This window comes from Pseudophryne corroboree, chromosome 4 (genome assembly GCF_028390025.1).
Source record: "Pseudophryne corroboree isolate aPseCor3 chromosome 4, aPseCor3.hap2, whole genome shotgun sequence".
Classification (NCBI taxonomy): domain Eukaryota; kingdom Metazoa; phylum Chordata; class Amphibia; order Anura; family Myobatrachidae; genus Pseudophryne; species Pseudophryne corroboree.
The window spans coordinates 653,476,306-653,490,311 of NC_086447.1; the positions used below are offsets into that span (position 1 = coordinate 653,476,306).

Genomic DNA, 14,006 nt, shown 5'->3' on the forward strand with positions numbered 1-14,006 from the left:
CACATTTGCATTTAAAACATTCCACATATCCAACCAGTCAGGCGTCGGCGTTGCTGACGGAGACACCACACTCATTTGCTCCACCTCCTCCCTAGAAGAGCCTTCCGCTTCAGACATGCAGACACACGCGTACCAACATCCCACACACTCAGGGAATTCTCTATCTGGAGACAGTTCCCCCACAAGGCCCTTAGGAGAGACAGAGAGAGTATGCCAGCACACATCCAGCGCCAATGACCCTGGAAAAAATACCCAGATAGCGCTTTTATTATATTATATTCACTGCGCCAAATTATGTGCCCCCCCCTTCTTTAAAACCCTCTGTCACCGTGTTCAGCAGGGGACAGTCCGGGGAGCCAGCTTCTCAGCGGTGTGCTGTGGAGAAAATGGCGCTGGTGAGTGCTGAGGGATCAAGCTCCGCCCCCTCAGCGGCAGGCTTCGGTCCCGCTCGATTCCTTTTAAAAACTGGCGGGGGATCTCCAATATACAGTGCAGAGCCTATATATACTTTTTTTGCCAGTCCAGAGGTTTAAATTGCTGCCCAGGGTGCCCGCCCTGCACCCTTACAGTGCCTGCCGTGTGTGTGTTTTGTGTGGGAGCAATGGCGCGCAGCGTTACCTCAGTGAAGATCTGAAGTCTTCTGCCGCCTCTGAAGTCTTCTTATCTTCTCATGCTCACCCGGCTTCCATCTTCCGGCTCTGTGAGGACGGCGGCGGCGCGGCTCTGGGACTAACAGCTAGGAGAGACCTGCGTTCCGACTCCCTCTGGAGCTAATGGTGTCCAGTAGCCTAAGAAGCAGGGCCTAGCATTTAAGAAGGTCTGCTTCTCTCTCCTCAGTCCCTCGATGCAGGGAGCCTGTTGCCAGCAGGCTCCCTGAAACTAAAAAAACCTAACAAAAATTATTTATTTCAGGAAACTCAGGAGAGCTCCCTGTAATGCACCCAGTCTCCTCTGGGCACAGTATCAAACTGAGGTCTGGAGGAGGGGCATAGAGGGAGGAGCCAGTGCACACCGGATATCTAAAGTTCTTTTTAGTGCCCATGTCTCCTGCGGAGCACGTCTATTCCCCATGGTCCTTACGGAGTCCCCAGCATCCTCTAGGACGTAAGAGAAATAAATAATATATATATATATATATATATATATATATATATATATATATATATATATATATATATATATATATTTTTTTTTTTATTTTTTTTTTTTTTTTTTAGGATTTTGATACCTACCGGTAAATCCTTTTCTCCTAGTCCGTAGAGGATGCTGGGGACCACATCAAGACCATTGGGTATAGACGGGATTCGCAGGAGACATGGGCACTCTTAAGACTTTTCATTGGGTGCGAACTGGCTCCTCCCTCTATGCCCCTCCTCCAGACCTCAGTTATAGGAACTGTGCCCAGGGAGACGGACATTTCGAGGAAAGGACTAACTTTGATACAAGTGGTGAGATACATACCAACTCACACCCTCAACCATGATTCTGCAGCACCGATTGACCAAACTTTAGGTCTTCATCGGCCAAGGTGTCAAACTTGTAGAACTCAGCAAATGCGTTTGACCCTGACCAAGTAGCTGCTCGGCACAGTTGTAATGCAGAGACCCCCCCGGGCAGCCGCCCAGGATGAGCCCACCTTCCTGTGGAATGGGCCTTCACAGACGTCAGTAACGGCAATCCAGCCGTAGTATGAGCTTGCTGAATCGTATTTCTGATCCACCGTGCAATAGTCTGCTTGAAAGCAGGACACCCAATCTTGTTGTGAGAATACAGGACAAACGGGGCCTCTGTTTTCCGTATACGAGCCGTTCTAGCAACATAGATTTTCAAAGCTCTAACCACATCTAGAGATTTTGATTCAGTGAATGTGTCAGTAACTACTGGCACTGCAATAGGTTGGTTTATGTGAAAAGATGAAACCACCTTAGGAAGGAAATGTTGTCGAGTTCTTAACTCTGCCCTATCTTCATGGAAGATCAGGTATGGGCTCTTGTGAGACAAGGCTCCTAATTCAGACACCCGTCTTGCAGATGCCAAAGCCAAAAGCATTACCACTTTCCAAGTGAGAAACTTCAACTATCTTTTTTAGAGGCTCAAACCAATCCAATTGAAGGAACTGCAATACCACGTTAAGGTCCCATGGTGCCACTGGAGGCACTTATATAAGCTGGATGTGCAGAACCCCTTTCACGAAGGTCTGAACCTCTGGAAGAGAGGCCAATTGTTTTTTGGAAGAACACTGACAAGGCCGAAATCTGAACCTTGATTGATCCCAATCGGAGGCCCGCCTCCACATCATCCTGCAGAAAAAAAAAAAAATAGAGGAAATGCCCTAAGTGAAACTCTTCCGTAGGAGCTTTCTTGGATTCACACCAAGACACATTTTCTCCAAATACGGTGGTAATGTTTCGACGTTACTCCTTTTCTGGCCTGAATAAGGGTGGGGATGACTTCCTTGGGAATACCCTTCCTGGCTAGGATACGGTGCTCAGCCATGCCGTCAAACGTAGCCGCGGTAAGTCCTGGTACACACACGGCCCCTGCTGCAGCAGGTCCTCTTGAGGAGGAAGAGGCCGAGGATCTTCTATGAGCAACTGCTGAAGATCTGGGTACCAAGCCCTCCTCGGCCAGTCTGGGGCAATGAAGATTGCGCGAACCCTTGTTTTCCTTATGATCCCAAGTACTTTTGAGATCAGCGGAAGTGGAGGGAAGACATACACTGACAGGAAAACCCACTGGGTCACCAGTGTATCCACTGCTATTGCTTGAGGGTCTCTCGACCTGGAACAGTATCTTTGAAGCTTCTTGTTGAGGCGAAGACGCCATCATGTCTATTTGAGGAACTCCCCAAAGACTTGTCACCTCTGCAAAGACTTCTTGGTGGAGGCCCCACTCTCCTGGATGGAGATAGTGTCTGCTGAGGAAGTCTGCTTCCCAGTTGTCTACTCCCGGAATGAATATTGCCGACAGAGCCTGTAGATGTTTTTCAGCCCAGCGGAGGATTTTTGTCGCCTCTGCCATTGCCGCTCTGCTTTTCGTTCAGCCCTGCCTGTTTATGTACGCGACTGCTGTTACACTGTCCGCCTGGATCTGCACGGGACGGTCTTGAAGAAGATGTACCGCTTGTTGAAGGCCGTTGTAAATGGCTCTTAGCTCCAGCACGTTTATTTGAAGGCAGACTTCCTGATGTGACCAACGTCCCTGGAAGTTTTCTCCCTGAGAGACTGCTCCCCAGCCTCGGAGACTTGCATCTGTGGTTACCAGGACCCCGTCCTGAATCCCGAACCTGCGTCCCTCTTGCAGGTGAGAGCTGTGCAACCACCACAGGAGCGAAATCCTGGTTTTTGTCGACAGGATTATCTTTCGGTGCATGTGTAGGTGTGACCCCGACCACTTGTCCAACAGGTCCCACTGAAATACTCTGGCATGGAACCTGCCAAACTGTATGGCCTCGCAGGCTGCCACCATCTTCCCCAACAACCGCATGCACTGATGGATCGACACACTCAATGGTTTCAATATCTGTTTTACCATTTTCTGGATTTCCAGAGCCTTTTCCAGCGGAAGAAATACTCTGAAATTCTGTGTCCAGAATCATGCGGAGGAAAGACAACCTTGTCGTCTGTTCAAATTGTGACTTTGGGTAATTTATGATCCACCCGTGTTGTTGGAGTATTGACAGAGAGTGATATGTTTTGTAACAACTGCTCCCTGGATCTCGCCTTTATCAGGAGATCATCCAGATAAGGAATTATATTGACTCCTTTCTGACGAAGGAGGACCATCATCTCCGCCATCACCTTCGTGAATACCCTCGGCACAGTGTAGAGACCGAAAGGTAACGTCTGGAACTGGTAATGGCAATCCTGAACAGCGAATCTCAGATAAGCCTGGTGAGGAGGATAAATGGGAACATGCAGGTAAGCATCCTTTATGTCCACCGACACCAAATAGTCCCACTCCTCCACACTGGCAATCACCGCCCGAAGTGATTCCATCTTGAAGGAAGCAATTCAGGTCTTTTAGATTTAGGATCGGTCTGACCGAGCCGTCCGGCTTCGGAACAACAAAGAGGCTTGAATAAAAACTCCGCCCTTGTTGTGACAACGGTACCAGGACTATGACCTGGTCTTGACATAATTTTTGGATTGCCACTGTTACTGCCTCTCTTTCTGGCGGAGAAACTGGCAAGGTCGATTTGAAAAATCGGCATGGAGGAACAACTTGAAACTCCAGTTTGTATCCCTGGGATACTGTTTGCAACACCCAGGGATCCAGGCCAGACCGAATCCAACCCTGGCTGAAGAGTTTGAGACGTGTCCCCACCCGAGCGGCCTCCCGCAAGGGAGCTCCAGCGTCATGCTGAGGATTTGGCAGAAGTAGGGGTAGATTTCTGCTCTTGGTAACCTGGAGCCGCTGTGGGCTTCTTTCCCCTTCCTCTTCCCCTACCTGCAAAGAAAGGGGAACCTCTCGTCTTTTTGTATTTATTGGGCCGAAAGAACTGCATTTGTGGGTGATAGGTCTTTTTTTTGCCGGCGCAGAGGGCAAAAATGTTGACTTACCTGCAGTAGCCGCCGAGACTAACGCATCCAGGCCATCGCCAAATAAGGCCTCACCTTTATATGGGAGCGCCTCCATGTTTCTTTTGGAATCTGCATCCGCGTTCCACTGGCGAATCCACAGCGCCCGCCTAGCCGATACTGCCATGGTAGCGGCTTGTGAACTCAAGAGTCCAATATCCTTCATTGCTTCCAGCATGTAGGCGGCAGCGTCCTTAATATTCCCTAACTTAAGGAGTATCTCATCTTTATCAGTCGTGTCAATCTCTGATGACACGCATTCTGACCATTTTTCAATAGCGCGACTCACCCATGCGCAGGCAATAGTGGGCCTGAGCAGCATACCATTGGTAACAAATGGATTTCAATGTCATTTCCATTTTGCCGTCTGCCGGCAAAATCTGTCAGAGGGACACAGTATAGGAGCAGCCAGTTCACAATCCTAGCGCCAGTATGCTATGCCTGTGAACACAGAATGCCCACAGCCAAACAGCGCTTTTAAAAAACAGTAATTCACACTATTAATTGCACCACAATCGCTTTGTGCCCCCCTTTAATAGCACCCTGTACTTGTCAGAAGTGGAGGAGAGGACCAGCGTGTTCTCTGCAGCCTGAGGAGACAGAGAAAATGGCGCTGAGTAATGTGCGGTCTGCCTGAGGAAGAAGCTCCGCCCCCGCAATGGCGTGTCCTTACACTCAGCATACAGCATGATATTTATACTGGCGGGGGTAGGGCTGTGCCAGCGGCATCTTATGCCCCCTTTTAGCCAGTTTGAGGTATATTTCTTGCTGCCCAGGGCGCCCCCCCCCCCCGCGCCCTGCACCATGCAGTGCCTGTGTGTGTGTGCAGCAATGGCGCGCTGCGCTCCTGCCAGCCGCGCCGTACCTCAGCCGTCACTTACTTGATAGAAGCTCATTCTTCTCATACTCGCCTGTCTTCTGACTTCTGGCTCTGCGAGAGGGGTGACGGCGTGCTGTGGGAGTGAGCATCTAGACACGGCTAGCGTTCAGTACCCTTCAGGAGCTAATGGTGTCTTGTCAGCCAGAAGCAGAGCCATGAAACTCTTTAGGAAGTTGGTTCTGCTTCTGCCCCCTCAGTCCCACGAAGCAGGGAGTCTGTTGCCAGCAGTTCTCCCTGAAAATAAAAAACCTAACATAAGTCTTTTCAGAGAAACTCAGTAGAGCTCCTCAGAGTGCATCCAGTCTGCCTGGGCACATTTCTAAAACTGAGGTCTGGGAGGAGGGGCATAGAGGGAGGAGCCAGTTCGCACCCAATGAAAAGTTTTAAGAGTGCCCATGTCTCCTGCGGATCTAGTCTATACCCCATGGTCTTGATGTGGTCCCCAGCATCCTCTAGGACGTATGAGAAATTTATATACACACACACACAAATATATACACACACACACACACACACACGTGGCCTAAAAAAACAAAAACAAAAAAAAACTCCACCACACACACACTAAAAACACAGTAGATCTCAACAACATTAAGAAAAATTAAGGTACAAGTCATTAGAAGTAGCATGCATCAAACATACCTTTGCATCCCAGTTAGCATTCAAATAGTATATACAAGTAACACATCTTCCATCTGCATTAGGGTTGTCAACATGTCGCACATAGCCAGTTCCTTTGCCCGGGTAACAAGCCACCATCGCCTGCAAAGAAACAAAACGCTTATTACCGTGAAGCCTTCTCATACAGTTTACCATAATCTTTTATGCTTTGCTTCAGCTGTTAACTCCTGCTGAAAGATGCCACTTCAATGTGCAAAGCTGCAGAGTTCCAGGTCTGAAGTGAGGACGTCTGATAACTGGAGCTTCTATGCAGCACTCATCATCTGGACTAGCAACGACAGAGCAAGCTGATTTTTAGATTTCTTCTTGTAATACAGTATTTACTTTAGTAGTGCACAAGAGACATCAGCTTCATAAGTAGACTTTTAATCTGTTACCATCTATGGTCTCCTGCTTTTAATATATGCCAATGGTTCCCAAACAGGGTGCCTAGGGGCACTTGCAGGGATGCCCTGGGATGGTGGTCCAGGACCAATAAAAATGTTATAGTTAATGTGATAGGCTTTGGCTAATCCAGACTGTCAGACCACTTCCATCACATTGGGGGTTATTATGGAGTATTTTTTCCTAATCGGAGACTGGCCTTGGAGAGGCTGCATATTGTGGAATTTAATCAGAATCATCTACTAAGCCCAGACTGTGGACCTAGAGCAGTCCCTTTTCCAGCCACAGTGTAGAGTGTCAGGGGCTGCCACATTGTGGGTTGTTCCCATTAAACCTCACTATCTGTGGTGGTATGCAGGTGGGCTACATCCTTTGCACAGTCTGAACGGGGGACACCGACTTTTGTATACTTGTTCTTTCTTATTGTAAACACTGACCTATCTGCTTGATGCATGTATGCTAGAATGTGGTCCGTGTCATATTTATCATGTCTTTTGTCTACTGTATTGTTTCTGCTTCAGAATTAATAAAAACAATTACAAATCTACACACTGATCTGTACTCCAGGAAAACTCAGTGAAACCTCATTGCTTACAGCCCTTGCAGATAATCTGTATTTCATTTAATTAAGGATGCTGGTTTCAGCTTCTTTCTGCTTATTTGTGTATCAAAAGACTAAACCATGGGCATGTTCTTAATATTATATGTCCACCCTAATGCAAAAGGTAAATATGTACATTTAAAACATCGAAAGACAAACTCCAGTAAGGCCGGCTACTCACCAGAACCACCTGCAATCGGGCTGAGTTCTCTTAGCACCGGACCATAACAGATCGCCAGTACACATCAGAAGACTTAAGGTTCATATACACTGACCGTTTTTGGCCAGCGTGTATGAACAGCGATGATCGCTGGCCTGAAAAGCGCTCAGTGCATATACACCGAGCGCTTTTTCATGCTGCCCAGAGATGTCAGCATGGGTGAGCGGCTTTCCATAGCAGGACGCTATGGAAAGCCGCTCTCCCCCGCCGTTCATCTACTGGTAATACCAGTAGATGAACGGCGGCCGCCAGCGATGAAGCGGGAGCGTGCATCAGCGCTCACCGCTCGTTAGGGCATACACACTGGGCGGCTTAAAGCAGCTCAAAACACCAAAAGTGAGCTGCTTTCAGCTCAAAATCGCCCAGTGTGTATGGGCCTTTATACAGCTTTCAAATGGCAATGCCAGGTTGCACCCGGGAATATTGGAAATGGGTCCTTCCCGGGTGCGGCCCATCACTGGACTTTTTCAGGCTGGCTTCCCGAGGTCAGATTGCCATCACGGACTGAGGAAGAGGGTGAAAGGAAGAAGGAGGAGGCTCCCTGCCAAAATACACACACACTATATATATCTATATCTCCTGTATATATCCAACATAAGATGATCCAACGGAGGTGCCTGAATTAAATATGGATGCCTGATCCAAAAGCGTGTCTCCTGTCAATATCTGCAGAACTGGTGTGCAGAAAAAGAAAAAGGGGCTATCAGTACCTCTGGAAAACCAAAACAGGTCAATAACCCACCCATGGTGTATCGGTCACTGCAGTTAAGAAAAAGATGATGTCATCTTTCAGAGCCCAGGGGAGCGTCCAGGAAGCGTTTGAGGAAGGCAGCATGGCTACTTGGACAGACCAGGAGGTGAGAGAGTTGCTGAGCATTAGGGGAGAGGAGGAAATTATGAGGCAGATCACAGGCACAGTTAAAGATGCAGTGATTTATAAAAACATCTCCAAGATGCTGGAAGCCAGAGGAATCATCCGCACACAGCAGCAAGTGATCAACAAAATGAAAACTCTTAAAAAGCATTTCATGAAAGTGCATGACAACAACCGGAGAAAGAGCAGGTTTGGCCGTATCGACTGGCAGTACTATGACATCTGTGCAAATATCTTTGGACACACAGCTCTCTGCAGTCCGGTGAGTGTCTTCCAGTTCACAATACACTGCTACAGAAGGCACTCCAGAAAAGACACAGACAAGCAGTGACGTCTGCCCGTCATCACCGTTGTTAATTGACGACACACCCGAGGACAGCGACATATCCTCCCACCCGTCCATTAACACATCTAGAAACGACGACAGCATAACTGCAACCATTGAAGAGGTCGTGGATGCTCAGACCAGTGACAGTGGGACTGTACAAAGCGTCGTCACAGTCACCCCAACTTTGCAGAAAAACAGTAAGTACATGTTTACAATTGATAAAGCTGATTTATATACAGGAATGAAAAGCTATACCTTCAATACACTTTAACCTGAAGCCGCTGCGGCCTTTGTACACCGTTTGCGTACAGAGTCCCGTACCGTGTACGGACTTTGTGTACAAACGCCACGCTGGGGGTACAAAGTACACACAGCGCTACACACCCAGAGTAGCTAGTCGCTCATTTTGTATTTCTTCTCTTCACAGTTTACAACGTACCGCCTAGAAGGAAGAAAGTGAGCAAAGCGGAGCAAGTGGCTAAAGCCATGTCAAATGTCATTGTTGACCAACTCCGAGAGATGGACGCTGCAATGTCCGCACAGGAGGATGCAAGGCTCGACAGGTTTCTAGAGGCAGAACGCCAAATGCATGATTCATTTCTTACCCAAGTCATGACAATGCAGGAACGCATGAGTAGAGAGCAGTGTGAACGTCACAGGGAATTGCACCAAATGAACATGGCGTTCTTTGAGCAATACCTCAAGAGCACCAACCCAACACCACAACTCACAATACCCTGAGCAGGGTTTTTCCTCATTTAATCCTGGCCCATACTATGCCCCAAATACTGCACCATCTAGCGCGCAAACCTCAGTTTACTGTATTGCGCAATTTGCCCTGAAACACAGTGAAAGTTCTTTTGTTGTTAAATAACCACAGTGTGGTCAGTGTTTATGCACAACTGTTTGTGCATTCTTTAATTGTTTTTCTATGTTCTGTTCTGTTTTGTATAGTGTCTACATTAAAGCACTTTTTATTTATTTTTGACACAGTAATAATATATTGCAGGGACACTGTAGTTTATGGTGTTGTTTCTACAAGCCTACCAGTGTTTTTTTTTATTTTATGCCAATCAAAACTTGATTGCAAATCTATGCATAACATAGCCAAATGTGCGTAACAGTAGACCATGTTTTCAGTGTTTTCTACATTGTTTCTCCATATATACACAGTTGCTGGCAATGTGTTTTTTTGGGGGGGGAAATCATAAAAAATGAAACCAAATATCAAAGGTGAAATAAAAAAATTTAATTCGCCAAACAGGTTATGTTGATTCTTCTTCACCCCTCCCTTTGTTGACTAGTGTGACCTCACCTATGTGTGCCAGAAAAAGGCCATTTCTAATTACATACATATGCATTTGCAGGGATATCCCGGGATCAGTGTGAATGGGGCTGTCCCGGGTCGATCCCAGGTCTTAGTGCAGTGTGAAAGGGGTCAGTCCCGGGAATGCATCCCGGGAAGCATCCCGGGAGTGACCCGGGAGTGCGAGTGTAAAAGGGGTATAAGAAACGGCGGGCCACCGGTTGCTCGCTCTGACCAGTTTCTAGTGCCAATTTGATAGACTAACGATGAGCTGCCATGTGGTCTTTAAATTTGCATTGAGTTTTCCCTATATAGGAAAGTCCGCATGGATAAGTTATTTGGTAAATAACATACATGCTCTCACATGTCAGATGATACGGAATTACATATTTCTATCCACTGTGTGGATGGTGGAAAGTGTCCCCACTTATGTATCTGCATGTAGTACAGGAGCATCTGGTGTTCCCTCTAATTTTCCTAGGGATAATCTGTTTCATCCTCACATTAGTAGAAACAGAGAGGTCGTTTTTCACCAAGATTCCTTGGCCCCAATTTATCAACTAGTTTTTTTGCTGGAAACTCGTTTTAGGTGGTAAATGGGACCAATTGCTATTTATCAAGGTGAATAGTGCTGCTAACTAGCAGCGCTATTAGCCTTTCATTTTCCCTATACTGCTGCACAATAAAGTGGATTTAACAACGAGCGCTATTTCTGAAATAGCGCTTGCTTACCTATACTAGCCGCGCCTGCTCCGAGCAGACGTTAGGACATCGCTGCAGAAGAGTCCGTCCAGCTCCCCCCCTCCTGTAGCAATCCCGGCATGCATCACAGCAGCCGGGATGCTACAGAGACAGGACTCCGCTGCAGCGTTGTCCATCCTTCGCTCCGACTCCCCCGTCCCGCAGCAATCCAGCCATGCATCACGCCTGCTGGGTTGCTATAGAGACGAGTAAACAAAAATGGCCACCGCACCCGGAAATTACTTCCGCACATGTGCCGGGAATTAGCATAAACCTGCGCATGCGCGGTAGGAGGCCGATCCGGGTACACAGTACATTCATCAGCGCTGATGTAAGGTAAACATCAGCGATGACGCTGCAAATACAGCATTCGCTCACAGTGGCATAAGCTCTTCTTAAATAGAAGAGTGCGATGCCACTATACCACGGCGAGTGAAAATAGGATTTTAAATTACCTACCGGTAAATCCTTTTCTCGTAGTCCGTAGAGGATGCCTGGGTCCATATTAGTACCATGGGATATAGATGGGTCCACCAGGAGCCATTGGGACTTTAAGAGTTTAACAGTGTGGGCTGGATCCTCCCTCTATGCCCCTTCCACTAGACTCAGTCTAGAAACTGTGCCCAAGGAGACGACATACTTCGAGAAGGAAATACACAGATAGGGGCGAGATTCATACCAGCTCACACAACAAGGCAAATCCAGCCAACAGGCCAGAGAACTCAGCAACAGCTGAAACAGTACTGAAAACAGGAACGAACACAGAACTTACCTAGGAACCAGAAAGTACTGAACCAAATAACCACTGCAGGATAAAGAAGCGCTGGGCGGGCGCCCAGCATCCTCTACGGACTCCGAGAAAAGGATTTACCGGTAGGTAATTAAAATCCTATTTTCCCTTACATCCTAGAAGATGCTGGGGTCCATATTAGTACTATGGGGATGTACCAAAGCTCCCAGAATGGGAGGGAAAGTGCGCAGGCTCTTACAGAACTGCCTGACCAAAGTGGAGGTCAGAGGCCAAAGTATCGAACTTGTAAAACTTAGCAAACGTGTTCAAACCAGATCAAGTAGCTGCTCGGCAAAGCTGTAAGGCCAAGACACCACGGGCAGCCGCCCAGGAAGAACCCACTTTACGAGTAGAGTGGGCCTTAACTGATTTTGGACACCGCAATCCTGCCGTAGAATAGGCATGCTGGATGGTGAAACTGATCCAGCAGGAAAGCGACTGCTGATAAGCCCAATTTTCTTGGGATCATAGAGGACAAACAGAGTCAGATTCCCTGAGAAGAGCAGTCCTCTTCACATAAATCTTCAAAGTCCTCACAACATCCAAGGCCTTTGATGCAATTGAGGAGTTAGTAGCCACTGGCACCACAATAGGTTGGTTGATATGAAAAGCAGACACAACCTTAGGAAGGAACTGTGGACGAGTCCTGAGTACCGCCCTATATTCATGGAAGACCAGATAGGGACTTTTACAGGACAAAGCCCCCAATTCCGACACACGTCGAGCAGAAGCCAAGGCCAACAAAGTTCTCTTTCCATGTGAGAAACTTGATTTCAGCCTCCTGTAGAGGCTCAAACCAATCCGATTGCAAGAACTGCAACACCACATCAAGATCCCATGATGCAGTTGGCGACACAAAACGGGGCTGGATGTGCAAAACCCCTTTCAAAAAGGTCTGAACCTCAGGGAAGACAGCCAATTGTTTCTGGAAGAAAATGGATAAAGCCGAAATCTGGACCTTGATGGAGCCCAATCTCAGGCCTAAATCCACACCTGCTTGCAGGAAAAGAAGAAACCGTTCAAGTTGAAACTCCACTGTAGGAAACTTCTTGGATTCACACCAAGACACATTTTTTCCTAAATGCAATGGTAATGTTTAGACGTTACCCCCTTCCTAGCCTGTATCAGGGTAGGAATAACCTCGCTCAGAATACCCTTCCGAGCTAAGATCTGGCGCTCAACCGCCATGCCGTCAAACATAGCCATGGTAAGTCTTGATAAGCGAACAGCCCCTGTAGCAGAAGATCCTCCCGAAGAGGCAGAGGCCTTGGATCTTCCAGCAGTAGATCCAGCAAGTCCTCCTTGGCCAGTCCGGAGCAATGAGGATTGCCAGAACCCTTGTTCTTTTTACAAGTTGTAGAACTCTTGGGATAAGAGGAAGTGGAGGGAACACCTACAAGGACGTGAACACCCATGGCATTACTAGTGCGTCCACCGCCACTACCTGTGGCGACAGACGTATCTCCTCTGGTGCATATGTAGGTGAGATCCCGACCACCGGTCCAAGAGATCCAGCTGAAAGGACCCAGCATGAAACCTTCCATACTTCAGAGCCTCGTAGGAGGCAACCTTCTTCCCCAGAAGGCGGATGCACTGATGAACCGATACCCAGGCCGGCTTCAAGACATCCCGGACTATTGTTTGAATCACCAAAACTTTCTCCACTGGTAGAAACACCCTCTGCACCTCCGTGTCGAGGATCATCCCCTGGGAAGACAGCCTCCTTGTCGGCTCCAGATGAGACTTTGGAAGGTTCAGGATCCAACCGTGCTCCTTAAACGGATGCGTCGTGAGAGCAATGGATCTTAACAACTTCTCCCTGGACGATGCCTTGATCAGCAGGTCGTCCAGATACAGAATTATGTTCACCCTCTGCTTGCGGAGAACCATCATCTCTGCCATCACCTTGGTGAAGATCCTCGGTGCTGTGGAGAGACTGAATGGCAGAGCCTGAAACTGATAGCGATCGTCTAACAGTGCAAACCTGAGATCAGCCCGATGCGGCAACCAAATGGGAATGTGGAGGTACGCATCCTTGATGTCCAGGGACACCAGGAACTCCCCCTCAGTCAGTCCTGAGATAACCGCTCGCAGAGACTCCATTTTGAATTTGAAGTCTCTGAGATAAGGGTTCAATGATTTCAAGTTCAGAACTGGCCTGACCGAACCATCCAGCTTCGGTACCACAAAAAGGTTCGAATAGTAACCTTTGTTCAACTGATGAGGTGGAACTGGAACAATGACCTCTGACAATACCAATTTTCGGATAGCATCCAGTAAAATAGCTCTGTCTGCCAGCAAAGTCGGCAAGCCTGATTTGAAGAATTGGTGCGGTGGAAGAGTTTGAAACTCCAGCCTGTTCCCCTCGGGACACAATATCCTGTATCCAGGCCGGACGACACCAAGACGTGGCTGAAATGCCAGTCTCGCTCCCACCTAACCTACTTCCAGGCTGTGCGGTCCACCGTCATGCTGAGGACTTTGGGGCACCAGAAGCAAACTTCTGGTCCTGGGAACCTGCGGGAGCAGGCTTTTTGGATTTGGTACGACCACCTCTCAGGAAGGTGAGAGAGGGATTGCTCTTTCTAGTCCTACTGGGCCGAAAGGACTGCGACGTGTTG

The 14,006-nt window shown here is 48.0% G+C and overlaps 1 protein-coding gene across 1 annotated transcript in view; it reads right to left on the minus strand.

Moving 5' to 3' along the window:
• The window catches only part of EGLN1 (egl-9 family hypoxia inducible factor 1), a 125,734-nt gene that overhangs the window by 83,259 nt on the left and 28,469 nt on the right, over positions 1 to 14,006 (minus strand). Inside the window, exon 2 of the mRNA XM_063917777.1 lies at positions 6,103 to 6,222. Within this exon, the coding sequence (XP_063773847.1) occupies positions 6,103 to 6,222 (120 nt within the window). The remainder of the gene's footprint in view (positions 1 to 6,102; positions 6,223 to 14,006) is intronic.